Source organism: Ursus arctos, unplaced genomic scaffold, assembly GCF_023065955.2.
Source record: "Ursus arctos isolate Adak ecotype North America unplaced genomic scaffold, UrsArc2.0 scaffold_14, whole genome shotgun sequence".
NCBI classification, from domain to species: Eukaryota; Metazoa; Chordata; class Mammalia; order Carnivora; family Ursidae; genus Ursus; species Ursus arctos.
In genome coordinates, this window is record NW_026622808.1 from 8113589 (window position 1) to 8128879 (window position 15291).

Sequence of the window (15291 nt, forward strand, 5' to 3'; positions counted from 1 at the left end):
GGTCCAGAGGACCACTCAGGTGGTGAGCGTTGCCTTTGACAACACTCTAACACGATGTGCCAGATAACACAGAACACTCCGCAGAGGGCCGCCTGGAAAGTGTGTCAAGGGCCCGCCTGCTGGAAGCGAAATCCAATGCAACTTCCGTCTCTAGGGAAATGGAATCAGCCCCAGCTCGGGGCAGTGCCTGGTTTCCATGGTAATACTTGTGCCCTGCAGGCTTGACAGTTGGAGGCAGGGGGGAGGGGAGGGGGGCTGGGAGGCTGCAGGGGGAGGTGCTGTTCCTGCTTCCCAGGGGCCGTGACCACCTTGGAGGGTCTAGGCCCGGAGTGCTGGGGCCGGAAGGGAAGCAGCACCAGGCGTCCCTGGGGTCCATCATAAGTTAACGTCATGGATCTAAGGGCCTCCCGTGTGTCCAGCCCTGGGCTGGGAGCCGTGTGAATGAGAGCGTTTTTTCACGGCCCGGGAGACAGGTGGAAATATCCTGCGTACAGAGAGGGGACGGAGATTCACACAAGTTCGTCCAGCCAACAGAGATTTGTAAGCACGTGCTGTGGTTGGGTGGAGAGACAAGGGCCTCGACCTCTCAGAGCGTGTGGTCTAGTGGGTTCCTTTCCTTGGTCAGTAAGTGCTAGGGCTGCAGCCCCACAGTCTGGTGCTAGACAGCTGACGTGTTGGGTTTTCTCCCTTGCAGGATAAAGATTGAAGAAGAGTACGCGAAAAACCTAGCTAAGCTCTCTCAGAACTCCTTGGCTGCGCAGGAGGAAGGGTGAGTGGGGAGGACAGTGATGGGAATGGGGAGGAACCACAAATGGCAAAGGGGGATTCCTCCTCACCGATCGCTGATCACTGCGCGGTCCCACTGAAATGGGGGAGTCTACGTAGGCCTGGCTCCCAGTGGGCAAATTCTACATTATCTTCTCTCTTGTGACCAAGGGCCTCCCGCCAGATCCTGGCGTTTGTCAGTACCCCCTCTGCCCTGTGCCCTGGTAGCTGGACACCAGCCCCCAGACACTCACCCCAGTGCCCCACTCTCTGAGATCAGACTGGTGAGACACTGGGGGGGGAGAAGATTCTGGACCCAGGCCCTTGTTTAGAATTCTCTCCCATGGGCCCGAGGCCCAGGATCCCCTCCATCTCCAGCTGCAGCGGTCCAGACCTCCTTGGGTAAGACCTGGGCTGGGGGAGGCTCAGCCCCACCCTCCCAGCCACAGAGGGGTCCCTGGCGGTGGAAGACTTAAGGCTTCTCTGCTCATCTCTTGACAAAGTCTTGCAGCCTGCCATGGGAATGTAAAACGGTGTAGCCACCATGGAAAACAATTTGGCCGTGCCTCGGAGCACTGACCAGGTTTACCGTACAACCCGGCAATTCCGCTCGTAGGTTTAGACCCGGAAGAATTGAGAACACATACTCAAATACATGTACCCGCGTGTTTGTAACAGCACAATCCGATAGCCAAAACGTGCAAACGACCCAAATGTCCGTCCAGGGACAGATGGATGACAACTGTGTCCATCCGCACTGGGTTTATGGATAGGTGATGGGATATTATTTTGCCATAAGAAGGGATCCAGTCCTGATCCAGGCCCCCATGGAGATGAACCCCAGAAACATTATCCTGAGTGGAAGAAGTGGGACGAGAAGATTGCATGTCATAGGATTCCTTTTACGTGAAATGTGCACAATAGGCAAAGCCAGAGGCAGAATGACGCAGGTGGTGGCCGGGGGATCGGGAAATGGAGGGTAACAGCTTCCTGGGTTCGGAGTTTCCTTTCTGGGGTGTATATCCGTCTGCTGGGGCTGCTATCATGGAATCGCACAGACCGGGTAGCTTCCACCACACAAATGTGATTTATCCTGGTTCTGGACGTCCAGGATCACGGTGCCGGCAGGGTTGGTGCCTGGCGAGGACTGCCTTCTCCCTACGGTCTTCCTCCGCGTGGAGAGAGAACAGGCTCTCTGGAGTCTCTTCTTATAAGGACGTGAATCCTGTTGAATCAGGGGTTTACCCCTTTGACCACATTTGACCTTAATTACTTCCTTAGAGGCCCCATCTCCAAATAACAGCCACACTGGGGTGGGGGTCTTAGGGCTTCAACATATGAATTTGGGGTGGGGGGTCTTAGGGCTTCAACATATGAATTTGGGGTGGGGGAGCTTAGGGCTTCAACATATGAATTTGGGGTGGGGGAGCTTAGGGCTTCAACATATGAATTTGGGGTGGGGGAGCTTAGGGCTTCAACATATGAATTTGGGAAGGCCACACTGGGGTGCGGGGCTTAGGGCTTCAGCATATGAATTTGGGGGGTCCAAAACAGGGGGATACAAATGTTTTGGACCAGGAGAGAGGTGGTGGTTCACAATATGGTGAATGTACTGAATGCGGTGGGCTCGTTCTCTTTAAAACAGCTGATTTCACCTAACGTGAATTTTGCCTCTGTCATAAAAACGATCAGACTCGGGAGGGGAGAGTTGGACGGTCCCCTGAGGTCTCCTCCCCAGTGCCTCCCTCCCTCCCGGGGCAGGCTGTGTTGGAACCCCTCCTGCCAGGGGAAGTGAGCCCCGAGGACGGAGGAGGGACCTCCTGTCGTGGGTGGTTGTGGTCGTCAGAGGGCCGCGATGTGCAGTCCAGATCTGCCCGCGCAGCTTGAAGCCTTCAGGGGACCGGCGTGCCAGTCCAATGTGGCTTTCATTCAGGCATCTCTGCGTGGGCTCGCCGTGCGGCCAAAAGGCCGCCTCTCTGTGGTTTGCCACTGACCCGGTGGGCCACGGGGCGGCCCCTGCAGGGCCAGGGGCTCTTCCGCAGAAGTGAGCTCACCCTCGGTGGCCCCCTTCTGCCCTGCGCACTGGGCTGCAAGACAGGAGCGGGAAGTGGGGGGGGGGGGGGGGAGTCGCCCCTGCGCCCTGGCACGGAGGCTTTCCTGGATATCCCCCTGCCCTGCAAACGCAGTGCTGCTCTCCAGTTTTCCGGCTTCCACCTCCTCGGCCTGGGCTGCTGCCAGGGACACTGCATCCTGCCAACAGGCTCAGCATATGCTCCCAGCTGCACGAGCCAGGACTGCGCCACCATGCCGTGTGCACACATGCGCTTAAAACACCAGCAGCCCAGCACACGCCCGCTCGCATGCATCCACGCCGTGGCCCTGCAACACGGTCGGGAACGCGCACCCTGTCGCGGCTGCACGCAGACGCTCCTCCCAGTGGGCTCCGTCGGGGTGTGTGTGCGTGGGGGTGAACAGGGGGCCCCTCCCCCGCAACGTGCAGCAGTGCTGCTTTGCATTTACACCCAGCTTTGGGCATTAGCAGGGTGCACATTGCAGGTTTCAAAGCGCAGTGCTAGAGCCCAGCACTTCGGGGCAGCCTGGGAAGGTGCTGGTGGGGGAGGCGGGGGTGTGGCGGGGGGCGGGGCATTGAGCGCCGCGCCCACATTCCATTCCGAGTCTATGTGCGCTGGTGGTATATTCCTTCTTTCGTTTTTCTCGCCTGCGTGGAAAGGAAATGGGATTGGGGGCTTTCCTCGTTGGTAATGGTCACGGTAGCGTGCATTCCGCTTTGGCGTGACTCAGACTGTGTGTTGCGATGGAAATGTATCTCCGGTTTTATTTCTTTCATTAACCTCTCACCGGATGAAAAAAAAATCTGTCTTCAAGTGAGAGGATTTCTCAATTGCTTTTTCCCCCTAAATTGTGAAGTGGCTCCAGGGGGCCTGGAGTTCTGGGGTTGGGGGAGCGGGGGCGGAGGGAGGAATGTGCTCGCTCAGACAGGCCCATCTGAGTGTTTGCAGAGACGCCCCCTCCCCCCGACCTGTGAATGCCCAGCCTGCGGGGGCGGGCAGAGGACCTTGTCCTGAGCAGGACACTGGGCTTTTCCTCCTTCCCCACAGCCACACCCAGGTGACATTCTCAGACCACTAAAGCCATCAGGAGGCCAGTTACTGACCATGTGCCCTGCTGACCTTAGGCTCAGACTGGGCCCCAGCCAGGGCCTTTTTGGCTTCTAGGCTCCTGTGTAGCTCGGCTGCAGGGCCAGACCGTCTCTGTCGGCCTTTTTTCGAGGTCCCACTCCTCCCAGGCCTGCGTTTGCGTGGTACCAGCTCTCCCTCCAAATCTGTGACCCATCTTGAGATAATCCCCGTGTATGGGGTCAGGGCAGGGACAAGAGTTCTTTTTTTCCCCCTGTGGGTATACAGTTGCCTCTGACCATTTGTTGAGAAGACCGTCCTCGGTCCCTCACGGAGATGCTTGGCAGCAGGCAGGGCTGTGTGGTACCTTCTGTTTGCGAAGGGCTTCTCCCTGAAAAGGTGGCCGGCCGTCTTCCTTGATCGACCAGCAAGCCTTTGCACTGCCCATCTGTGAACAGGGATGGGTGCCGGGAAGGCACGGGGACAGTGACATGCAGGTGTCAGGGCCCGTCCTACAGCTGCACACCACCTTCCTCTCGCATGTCCCCTGGTTCTCTGAGTTTCCAGATGTCTCTCCAGCCTCTGCCACCCCCTGCCCACTCAGCTCCTGAGATCGTCACTCGGTTGGGGTTGGCTCACGTGGAGACCCGCCGTCTCCCTGGGAAGGGGCCGAGATCTCTGATCGGAGGCCAGTGCGACTGTGTGGGTCTGACGTTCTCTCTCGTGTTGCAGTTCCCTGGGAGAGGCGTGGGCCCAGGTGAAGAAGAGCCTCGCGGATGAAGCAGAAGTCCATCTCAAGTTCTCCGCCAAGGTAAGCCAGCCCCGCGGCCTCTCTGTGTTGGTCGTGCGCAGCCGTGTGCCGCTGAGTGGCTCGCGGTGGTCTCTCTGGTGTGTCCTGTCGGCTCCTTTCCGTGGTCCGTGGTGTAGATAGATTGCCAGTGCGGGGAAGAGAGGGACAAAAGGAACCACTGGCCAGGTGCCCACCGTCTCCCCGTGCGGTAGCATCAGGAGGCATAAATGTCCCGTCAGCAGCTCGGAGAATCGTAGAAGGTTCATAAGTGCTAATAGTCATAAGTACTTACTACCTTTGTGTTTAATATAATTTGCTAAGTTTATTTATTTTTTATTTTTTTATTTTTTTAAGATTTTATTTATTTATTTGACAGAGAGAGAGACAGCCAGCGAGAGAGGGAACACAAGCAGGGGAAGTGGGAGAGGAAGAAGCAGGCTCATAGTGGAGGAGCCTGATGTGGGGCTCGATCCCACAACGCCGGGATCACGCCCTGAGCCGAAGGCAGACGCCTAACCGCTGTGCCACCCAGGCGCCCCTAATTTGCTAAGTTTAGATCATTGCATTTTTAACACCGGCCATCTTTAACACCCAGCTCACAAAATTCCTATAAATTTAGCATTTGGCTCTTCCGAGCCGCCCCAGCACACCTCAGTCCCTTGGGGACCCCCACTCTCCTTCTCAGGCTTTCGGAGGAATATTCGGGCACGTTCTATTTCCTCATGCTCTCGGAAGGGGCTAGACTGTACCACAGGGAGAATCTTTTGGTTTGGTTCGGTTTGTTAGTGTCACACAGTGTCACACTGGGTAACTGACCCTTCTTTCATTTGGTCCTAGAGGCTCTAGCATCATGACCTTGAGGATAGCACGGTTTCTGTCCTGTTCACTCTGCCCTCCGAACCCAGGGCGATGTCTGGGGCACAGCAGATGCTCGATAAATGTTCTCCGAAGTGATGAATGAACAGGACAACTGACTAGCTCCTCCCGACACCCCTGTCTTTTTAAGCCTACTTTTTCTCAGGATTTCTCTGTGTTTCCAAATGTTCCTCTCTTCCCCACTCCCCGGCTCATATCTCCAAATTCCATCTCAGGCTCTTACCTACTCTACAGGGGAAAAAATAAACCTAGTGTCTAAATGAAATAATTCATACTAAAGTGTACATGACTGATGGGGCTACCCACTAGCATGGTTACCTTTTAAAGGAAGAGGGACCCCTTGAGAGTAGCACCATTCTCAGTGACCTTTGTCTCCTGGGATCCACACTCTTCCCACTGTCCCCGGTCAGACACAGCGCCTGATAGGGCACTCAGGCAAAACATTTAAACTCTGAGCCGCCTTTTGGGAAGGTAGCATCTCCCAAAAGCGGCTGCTTCTCCCTGACTCCCACACTCTGTGCTCATGGTTCCATCTGTTTTCCAGAGCTTTCCTCATAAGAATCGCCATTCTGGGCTTTGGGGTCCCCCTAAGATGTGCACTGTTGGGGGACAGGAATCCAGCTTTGTACACGTCCAGCCCCACCCTGTGATGGTCCCCGCTGCACATAGGGCAGAATGAAGGGGTCAAATGATTGGGCCCCACGGAGGGGCTCTATAAAGATCTGGGGTGGGAGGAAGAAACTGTTAGAAGCCCCCCGCTTCTGAAGGATGTTAGCACCCCGAGATTGGGTTGACTCGTGACTCAGCCATGAGTGAGACTTTCTGGGCTCACAGCGAGCACCCCTAACCCAGCCACCGAGCACTTTGCGGGACATTCGCCAGTCGAGCATGGGGAGGGGGCTCCACGAGGCATCTTTTTTCCTGTCTTGCACAAAGCAGTGAGTTATTTTCAAGCTCCTGACCGGGGAGTGTTCCCTTCAGGCCTCCCTTCTCATGTCCCGACCCCAGGGGCTCCTTCCTCTGCGGGGGCAGAAGTCTTTACTGATGAGGGGGAGGGACGAGGGGGGCTGCCCCGTGTGCAGTAGAGCTGAATTGACACCCTCTGAAAGGTCACCTGCTGGGTCCCCAGGAACCCTGGTGGTCCTTCCTGCTTATCATCAGAACCTTCCGGTTTGACTGTTCCCGGAGCGCTCAGCAGTGACGAAACACTCCAGCCCAGATCCCACCGGTGACGGGCTCCGTCCCACGGGATGTCCGTGGCAGGTCGTGGATTCCGAGGTCACCCACACTTCTGTCTGACGTAGCTGCAAATCAGGAGTTCCCACGGCACCCTCCTCATGTTTGATGACTTGCCGAATGGCTCACAGAACTTACAGAAACACGCACTTAGGTTTACCGGTTTATTCCATACTAAAGGACATCATGAAGGATACAGGCGAACAGCAGGGTGAAGGGGTGCATAGGGCGAGGTCCAGAAGAGTCCTGAGCGCAGGAACGTCTGTCCCCATGGAGCTGGAGTGCTCACCAACCCAAAAGCTCTCTAAACCCTCTGATTTGTAGATTTTTGTAGAATTTTTATCATGTAGGCACGATTGCTTATTAATGCACTTGCTGGGTCCCCTTCCCTCCCCAGGGGATGGAGGAGAAGCTGAAAGTCTCAAGCTTCTAGTCATGGCTTAGGCTTTCTGATGACCCAGCCCTCCTCCTGAAGCTCTCCAGGAGACCCCCAAGGTCACCTCATTAGAACAGAAGATGCTCCTGTCATCTAAGAAATGGCAAGGGGTTTAGGAGTTCTGTGTCAGGGACCAGGGTCAGAGACCAAATATTAGCACGAAAGACGCTCCTAGCCCCCTGTGCTACTTTGGAGATGACAACGCTTTCAGGAGTTCTAGCGGGCAGGTGGGGACAAAGACCAAAATACATATTTGTTGTATCCGGGTATTCCAGTGGGTAAGCATTCTAGAAGCTTCTGTGCAGGGAGTAACTCCTTTCCGTTGGTTTTATCAACCACCATACCAGTCAGCGTCTGCATTTCCCAAATGAGGGGGCTCAGAAAGGCTCCATCACTGCTCGTGGTCACACAGCCTCAGGCTCTGTTCTGGAGGAAGGTGAGGGCAAGACTCAGTCAATTGGCGACTTGCCCCCCAGACCTTCTTTCTGGGCAGACCAGTGGCATTTAAAGTACAAAGGACTTCACCATGCAGCTGATGGGGGGGAGCTTGTGATGAATGTTCACGAAAACCAGATGTTCGATGAGCACTTTGCTGCCTCCAGCCTGTCCGTCCGTGTTGGTGGCCTTAGGAAACCCGAGTAGCAGCCCCGTGGGGGGACGGTGATTCCTCGAAGGCAAAGGGGCTCCGAGGATTTATTCATCTGCGTGGAATCACATGGCTCTGTATGCCCGAAACTCATTTTAGCATCTGCTTCCAGGGGGCTCATTGAAATTCCACTCTGAATGTTCCGGGTCGGGGGTAAGAGCTCTTTAAGGAATGCAGTTTCGTTAGGGCAATCTTTCAGGCTTTGCTCGTCTCCTGGTTCCAGCCGCCGTTCGTGGCAACAGGCTGTGAAAGAAATAAGATTGCTGTATGCAAAGGAGGTGATAGCTGGCTTCAGCTGAGGAAGGGAAAACAGAAAAATTCTTACTGATGGAAGGGAAGTCTAATCATGCAGGAGAGGCCGTGCATGCAGACGGGAGATTTGGGTTGGGGGGGTGGGCAGTGGGAGTCAAGCGATGTGAGTTTTATGTCCGTGCTTTCCCTAACAAGCTGTGACCTGGGACGAGTCTTCGCATCTCTAGGCTTCCTTCTTTTTTTTTTTTTTTTTTTTTTTTTTCATGGGTGGAATGAAGAGTTTGGATCAGATCAGTGACTTGAAGCTTCTTTGGCTGGGACCCCCAGTCACACATTTTCCATGGGCAGCCAGAACACGCAGGCGTCCGCACCCAGATAGCCATGTACAGATACTCACACACGTGCATCGCCAAGACACACATTTCCCAAAGCTGCCCTTGTCCTTCTACCTAAAATGCACCCTGGGGGGCGCCTGGGTGGCACAGCGGTTAAAGCGTCTGCCTTCGGCTCAGGGCGTGATCCCGGCGTTATGGGATCGAGCCCCACATCAGGCTCCTCCGCTATGAGCCTGCTTCTTCCTCTCCCACTCCCCCGCTTGTGTTCCCTCTCTCGCTGGCTGTCTCTCTCTCTGTCAAATAAATAAATAAATAAATCTTTTAAAAAATAAAAATAAAATAAAATGCACCCTGGTGCTCTCTGTTTCTCATCCGAAAGCTGGTCCCGACCCTGCGCTGATGCTAAGCTAATTTCACAAGTCTCCGGCCAGTTCAGGAGGTCACGAGGACAAGCGTCCAGGAAGGCCTTCTGTCCCTGGGCAAAGATACTCAGCCCTTAAGAACAAATAGAAAAGGACACCCGGCCAGTGTTCTTAAAGAAACAACTAGTCTTTTAAAAGCACTTAAGCTACAGGAGAATCCAGGGTTCACTGTCTATGGGATTGCATGCCTGGGGCAGCAAGTAGCATTTTGTTTCCAGAAAGTCATTTGGAATCTGGGGGACACATGTTGGGGTATTGGCAGGTTCTTGGGCCCTTCCCCAGACCACAGAACCTCGCGCTGGGACCCAGGAATCCTGACTGTTGAAAAGACCCTCTGGGTAGCTCCGGGGCACATGGAAGTCTGGAAGTCAACTCACTTCCTAGGCTCTCGGAAAGCGACCCCCGAGTTACCGAGTCAACAGCCTAAGTTCACCCTCATCGCCTGCCCCCCCATCCCCCGATCAGGAACAGGTTCCCACATCAGCTAAGTGATGCCACTCCTCCGCCAACACCTGATCTATATGGAAAAGGGACCTGCATGTTCTGGGCAGCTCCCAATTGTGTAGCATCCTGCACGCTGCCACCAGGTGGGAGTATTTTCCTATGCAAGGCAACTTCTTGGGCTCAGAGAAATAGGAGGCATTTACAACTCACATTAGGGGGAGGGGGGTGTTTGAATGACTTGCCCCCTATTAGCCTTTGAAGGTCATCCAACGACAAAGGCGTCCACCTCTCTCCCAGGCATTGGGCACTGAAGATTTTGTCATTCTTCCACATAGTCGAAGGGGCACCCACCCCACGTCTGCTCTGACCAGAGGCTGTGGACACAGTGGGGCAAAGCCAGCAGGGCTTCTGCCCTCTCGGAGCTCATAATCACTTGTATTTGGTGGTTTAGAACTACAAACACTGAGGTCTTGGGGTCTCCAGAGAAAAACGTAATGTAGCAAGAGCCTGGTGAGGAGGAAGAGAGAGAAGTCCTAGAACCCGTGTTGGGAGGTCCCATATTCAGGAAGGTTCAGCTGTGCTTCCCAAAGGTTCTCTGGGAGCAGGTGCAGGCCGAGGGACCCTGGAAGGCTGTCGGGGGGGGCCACAGGAGGCCGAGCCGGGGGGGCCTCTGGGAGGTCGAGCCAGGGGGGCTCTGGAGGCTGAGCCGGGGGGTTCCAGGAGGCTGAGTCTGAGAGCCCAGGCCAGCTGGGCTCTGGGCTGCTCACCCGGCTCAGACCGCATTAGGCCCACACTGATCTGTAAAAGCTCTCCTTCCAAAGGGAGTGGAGTAGGGAAAAGAGAAAGCATAAAAGAGCAGGAAAGAGCTTGAAAAACCAGCGCCGCTCTGGGCCTCGGGAGTACGAGGCCAGCTCCCTCCGGTCAGGGGGAGACGTACCTGCCTCCACGCAGGCTGGAGAGGTGAGCTTCTCCTGGCCTCGGGCAGTTCCAACCATGGCTTCCTCCAACTTTGAACCGTGTCCAGACCGTCCTTGTAGCCTCGGGCCCCTGGCCCATAGCAGTTGTTCAGCAAATAGAACTGACCTGAGCTCATCTCATTAAATGGCACGCATGTGGCAGTCACAGTGCCCAGTGCTTGGGACATGGAGACGGTGGCTTGGCTTCTGCCCCCAGAACAATCCCAGTTTGGAAAGTAAGCGGCGTCAGCTCAGGACCTGAGCAAAGTCCTATGAGCAGCAGTGGGCGCCTGGAGGAGGCAGGAGGCAGCCGACAAAGGGCTCGGAAAGGCTTGGACACTAAGCCCTCAGTCCGTTGGTGTGAATCCTGGGGTCTAGCCAGCTCAGGTGACCCCCCAACCCGAAACCTGACGCGTGGCCCCTTGTGTCTTCCCTCCTGTCGGGGGGGCCAGGCCTCTGCTCCCGGCCCCACCCTCACCTGTGGAGTGAGGAAGAGTGCCCCCCCCACCCCCCCGCCGCTGACATCCTGGGTCCTGAGCGTGTCCCCCCCACTCTCCTTCACAGCTGCACAGCGAGGTGGAGAAACCCCTGATGAACTTCCGAGAGAACTTCAAGAAGGACATGAAGAAGTGTGACCACCACATCGCCGATCTCCGCAAGCAGCTGGCCAGCCGCTACGCCGCGGTGGAGAAGGTGGGGGGCCCGGGAGGCCGGGGGGGCCGGGCCTGCTGGCGGGGGGCGGGCTGGGCCCCAGCAGGGCTCCGCGTGCCAAGGCAGAGGCCTCCATCCCCGGGGGGCGGGATTGGGGTGGGGATGGGGGGCGTGCCAGCCTCCAGCCCACACCGGAGGACCCCCCACCCCCAGCCCACCCCAGCTGAAGGGCAGGTAGGAGCTGCTTCTCCGGGGCACTCGGGTCACCGCCAGAGGGCCGGGAGGGGATAGAGTGGGGCTCCCTCAGGCGTGGGAGGTGAGGTACCCCATCCTTCTGGTCCACACGTGGCCCTTTTTCTGGGCCTCACTGGGCAGAATCCATCCTGACTGAGTCACTCCCCTGCCAGAGGCCTGGGAGGTCTGACCTGGCTGGGAGCTGCTGCTGACCCCAGTGCCTTGGGCAAGGGTGCGGGACAGGGGGCGCATACTGTGGCAGGCACCCCACACCCTGCCCGCTGCCACCATCAAAGCGCCCCTCTGGCCCCAGAACGGGGTGGCTGCTGGGAAAAGAGGTCCACGAACACGGGGAGAGGAGAGGACTCCTACCCAGCAAAGGGGAGGCCGGGCCACGTACCCCGCGGGGCCGTCCTGGCTCAGGGCCCCGTGAGCAGCTTCCCTGTGTCGTTGGACCCCAGGCCCGGAAGGCCCTCACGGAGCGGCAGAGGGACCTGGAGGTGAAGACCCAGCAGCTGGAGATCAAGCTGAGCAATAAGACGGAGGAGGACATCAAGAAGGCGCGGAGGAAGTCCACGCAGGCTGGTGAGCGGGGCCGCAGGCGCCCTGCCTCTCCGCTCCCCACCCGGGCCCTGGGGGCGCAGAAGGCGGAGGCCTGGGAGGTGGGGTCCCCACGAAGGTGCAGCCCGCGGACCAGGCTGCGGTGGGGGGCCGTGGTGCTGTGTCCAGGTGCTGCCGGGGGGCGGGGGGCTGCCCCGGACCTCGGGCCCGGGGGGGGGGGGGGGCACAAACTCGTCCACGCGCCCAGAGCTCAGGGCTCCTGTCCCTGCGTCCCCAGCGAGCGATGCTCCCGGGGCTGGCCTCTGGCGATGGGGGGGGGGGGCGCCCCTCCCCCAAGGAGTCTGACATTTTGTTCCGCGAAAGAACCAGAGTTCAGATTCTCTTGCAAAGATTTTTCCCCCAGTGAGTCGGTTTCTGCCTCCACCTTGTGGTAAAAATTAGCCGGTGCACAAGGAGGAGGAGGAAGGCCTGTTAGAACCAGTAAAAAAAAAAAAACAAAAAAAAAACCATAGTCCCTATTTCTTCAGAAAGTCCCAAGTTGAAGGGCACGCAAGGACAATGCTGTTTATCGCTTTCTGGGACTAAAGCGTGTGCTGTCATTAGGGTCTGGAGCCGATGGTCTCCGAGTCCTTCTCACCTGAATTTCTGGTGAACCGGGCACAGTTAACTCATTATAGAACGATGCAGCCACTGTCTGGACGTGACGACACGGTGGTGGAGAAATCGTCACAAAGCAGTGTGACATAAACACGACACTTGATTGAAAAATCTTACAATGCACGGCGATAACCGGATCCAGAAATAGAAGGCGTAATATTTTTTTTTAAGATTTTTATTTATTTATTCGACAGAGATAGAGACAGCCAGCGAGAGAGGGAACACGAGCAGGGGGAGTGGGAGAGGAAGAAGCAGGCTCATAGCAGAGGAGCCTGACGTGGGGCTCGATCCCATAACGCCGGGATCACGCCCTGAGCTGAAGGCAGACGCCTAACGACTGAGCCACCCAGGCGCCCCTAGTGTTTGAATTCTTAACAATGTTTCTTAACATTTAAATGTATACACATTAGATCGTCGTCTTTTCTATGTTCTTCCTGAACTTATATTTTTATCGATATTCCTTCGCGATAGCTCTGTTCCGTCACCTATTTGCCCATCCATTCCCGTCCGTAAGACTTTCTAAATGGGTGAATGGCGTCCACATGAGCTGCGACTGGACCCGAATTTATTTCGTGATTCTCCTGATTGACTTTCGTAGGACTTTGAGATGCTGGTGGGTGTTCGGCGATGTTGTCAGTGTAACGGCGTGTATGTGAGACTCAGTCCGCGGGGGAGAGAACGTAGATGTGAGTTTCTGGGTCAGAGTGTTGTGTTTGGATGGCTGGTTCCGGAGTGTTGTCCAGAAAGGGGTCTCCATCAGGGGCACGTGAAGATGCCCGTTCCCTAAACTCTGGTCAGCACTGCGTGAGATCAGACTTTGACATCCTAGCTGTCTGGTGAGAAACACTATTTTGTTGGCAATTTACGTTTCGTTTTGAGTGAATTTGAGCTTTTTTTTTTTAAGATTTTATTTATTTATTGGACAGAGAGAGACAGCCAGCGAGAGAGGGAACACAGGCAGGGGGAGTGGGAGAGGGAAGAGCAGGCTTCCTGCTGATCGGGGTGCCCGATGCGGGGCTCGATCCCAGGACCTTGGGATCATACCCTGAGCCGAAGGCAGATGCTTAATGACTGAGCCACCCAGGTTCCCCTGAATTTAAGCTTTTTAAAAATAGACTTCTCTATGTCATCTGTGACTTTTTTCTGGGAACTGATGAACTCCTATCTTCTCCTCTGTTTCTCTTATTCTGACAGATTGATTGGTGAAGATTAATTACATGTGAGGAAAATTAACGTTCTGTGGTTTGAATTGCAAATATTTTTCCCAGGTTGCCATTTATCATTTAATTTTTTTTTCTGTATAGTTCCTTCTCCTCCCTCTCTCTCTGGCTTATTTTCTTCCTGAATTTTTTTGTAGAACGGTCTTTGCCCCTAAGTTCTGGGTTTTGTGACTGACTTAGAAAGATTTTCCTTTCTCAATGTATTTTATATCTTTTTTTTTTTTTTTAAGATTTTACTTATTTATTCGACAGAGATAGAGACAGCCAGCGAGAGAGGGAACACAAGCAGGGGGCGTGGGAGAGGAAGAAGCAGGCTCATAGCGGAGGAGCCTGATGTGGGGCTCGATCCCATAACACCGGGATCACGCCCTGAGCCGAAGGCAGACGCTTAACCGCTGTGCCACCCAGGCGCCCCTCTCAATGTATTTTGATTACTTTTCTTCTTTGGCCTCGGGTTTAAGAAATAAATACGTACCTACGTGACCCACCAAGTGTTTATTTGAACTCACACCACCGCTTTTTGCCGTGTTCCTCAAGGTCTGATTTTTGTGTGTGTGTTCGTTTCTTCCGTATCCTAGATATTTTGCTGTCCTCTCGTATTCTAGTTAATTGGTTCTTTGTTTTCATTTCTCCCGTGTTCTAGTTATTTTGCTATTTCGTTTCTCTCTCATTCTAGATAGTCTTGCTATTCGTGGTTTCTAATCAATTTCAGCCAAATTCAGAAAACATGACATTTTCACGACCTAGGGCTTTGCCCCCTTTGGTTTCTGGTCTTCCCGTTTGTGTCTCGGTGCGTTGCGTGGCCATCAGAAAACACAGTCTCTTATCCCTACCGTTGGAATTAGGTTGTGATGGAAGTGACTCGTCCTTGTCCTTGGATCTAACCGTGAAAAGTTCTACCTTTCCGAAACGCTTTCTGTGTGCCGAGCGCCCAGCCCCATGCCTCCGAGCATCCACGTCCAAGCCCCTGGTCCTACCAGCCCCTGCAGGGAGGTATTTCTGTACCCTTCATGGGTGAGGAGGCGGATGGATGACAGACGGTGACAGACAGGTGACAGATAGTCACAGAGCGCTGGGACCCAGAATCCCACCGTCTTCTTCCAAAGACACTGCTTGTCCCCGTGTTGCTGGACGGCCCGTAACGCAGAAGATGCCGGCTCTTTTTCCCTCCCTGTCCCTCCGTTCCCTTCCCTCCCTCATCTGTCCCAAAGCCACTGGAAGGGAGCGCGTCTGGACCCTCAAGGGGCTTGATCACATTTTGTCATCATTACTGTCACCCTAGCTTGTGTTACTGTTGAACCAACTCTACCAAGCACTAGACTGGTATCGACCTACTTTATCTTCGCCATGACTCCGTGAAGATACTGTTGCTCTCCCATTTTATAGGCGATAAGCCTGAGGCACAGGCAGGTTAACTGTCCACGATTGATCGCACAGCTCCTAGACAGTGGAGCTGGTAGGACCGCCCAGATAGTCTGGGTCCAGAACCCGAGTCCTTAATTCGTTCTGTTCAGAAGGGTCCCCTCGGGCTGGCTTCGTGGAGAGAAGACCCCGTCTCCTACAGCTACCCGATTTCCAGAGCACTTTCTCGAGATCGGGATCAGCAAAGAGGACTGTGGGAGTTTGAGTATCCGTACGTTTGTAGGGTGACGAGCGGACCCCCGCCTCGTTGG

At 55.1% G+C, this 15291-nt stretch overlaps 1 protein-coding gene across 5 annotated transcripts in view; it reads left to right on the forward strand.

Moving 5' to 3' along the window:
• Nucleotides 1-15291, forward strand: part of GAS7 (growth arrest specific 7) — a 202859-nt gene that overhangs the window by 177861 nt on the left and 9707 nt on the right. For all 5 annotated transcript variants that reach the window (XM_026520996.4, XM_057311319.1, XM_044391832.3 and 2 more), the window contains 4 exons: nucleotides 695-769; nucleotides 4635-4713; nucleotides 10860-10988; nucleotides 11642-11765. In XM_026520996.4, coding sequence (XP_026376781.1) covers nucleotides 695-769; nucleotides 4635-4713; nucleotides 10860-10988; nucleotides 11642-11765 — 407 coding nt within the window. The remainder of the gene's footprint in view (nucleotides 1-694; nucleotides 770-4634; nucleotides 4714-10859; nucleotides 10989-11641; nucleotides 11766-15291) is intronic.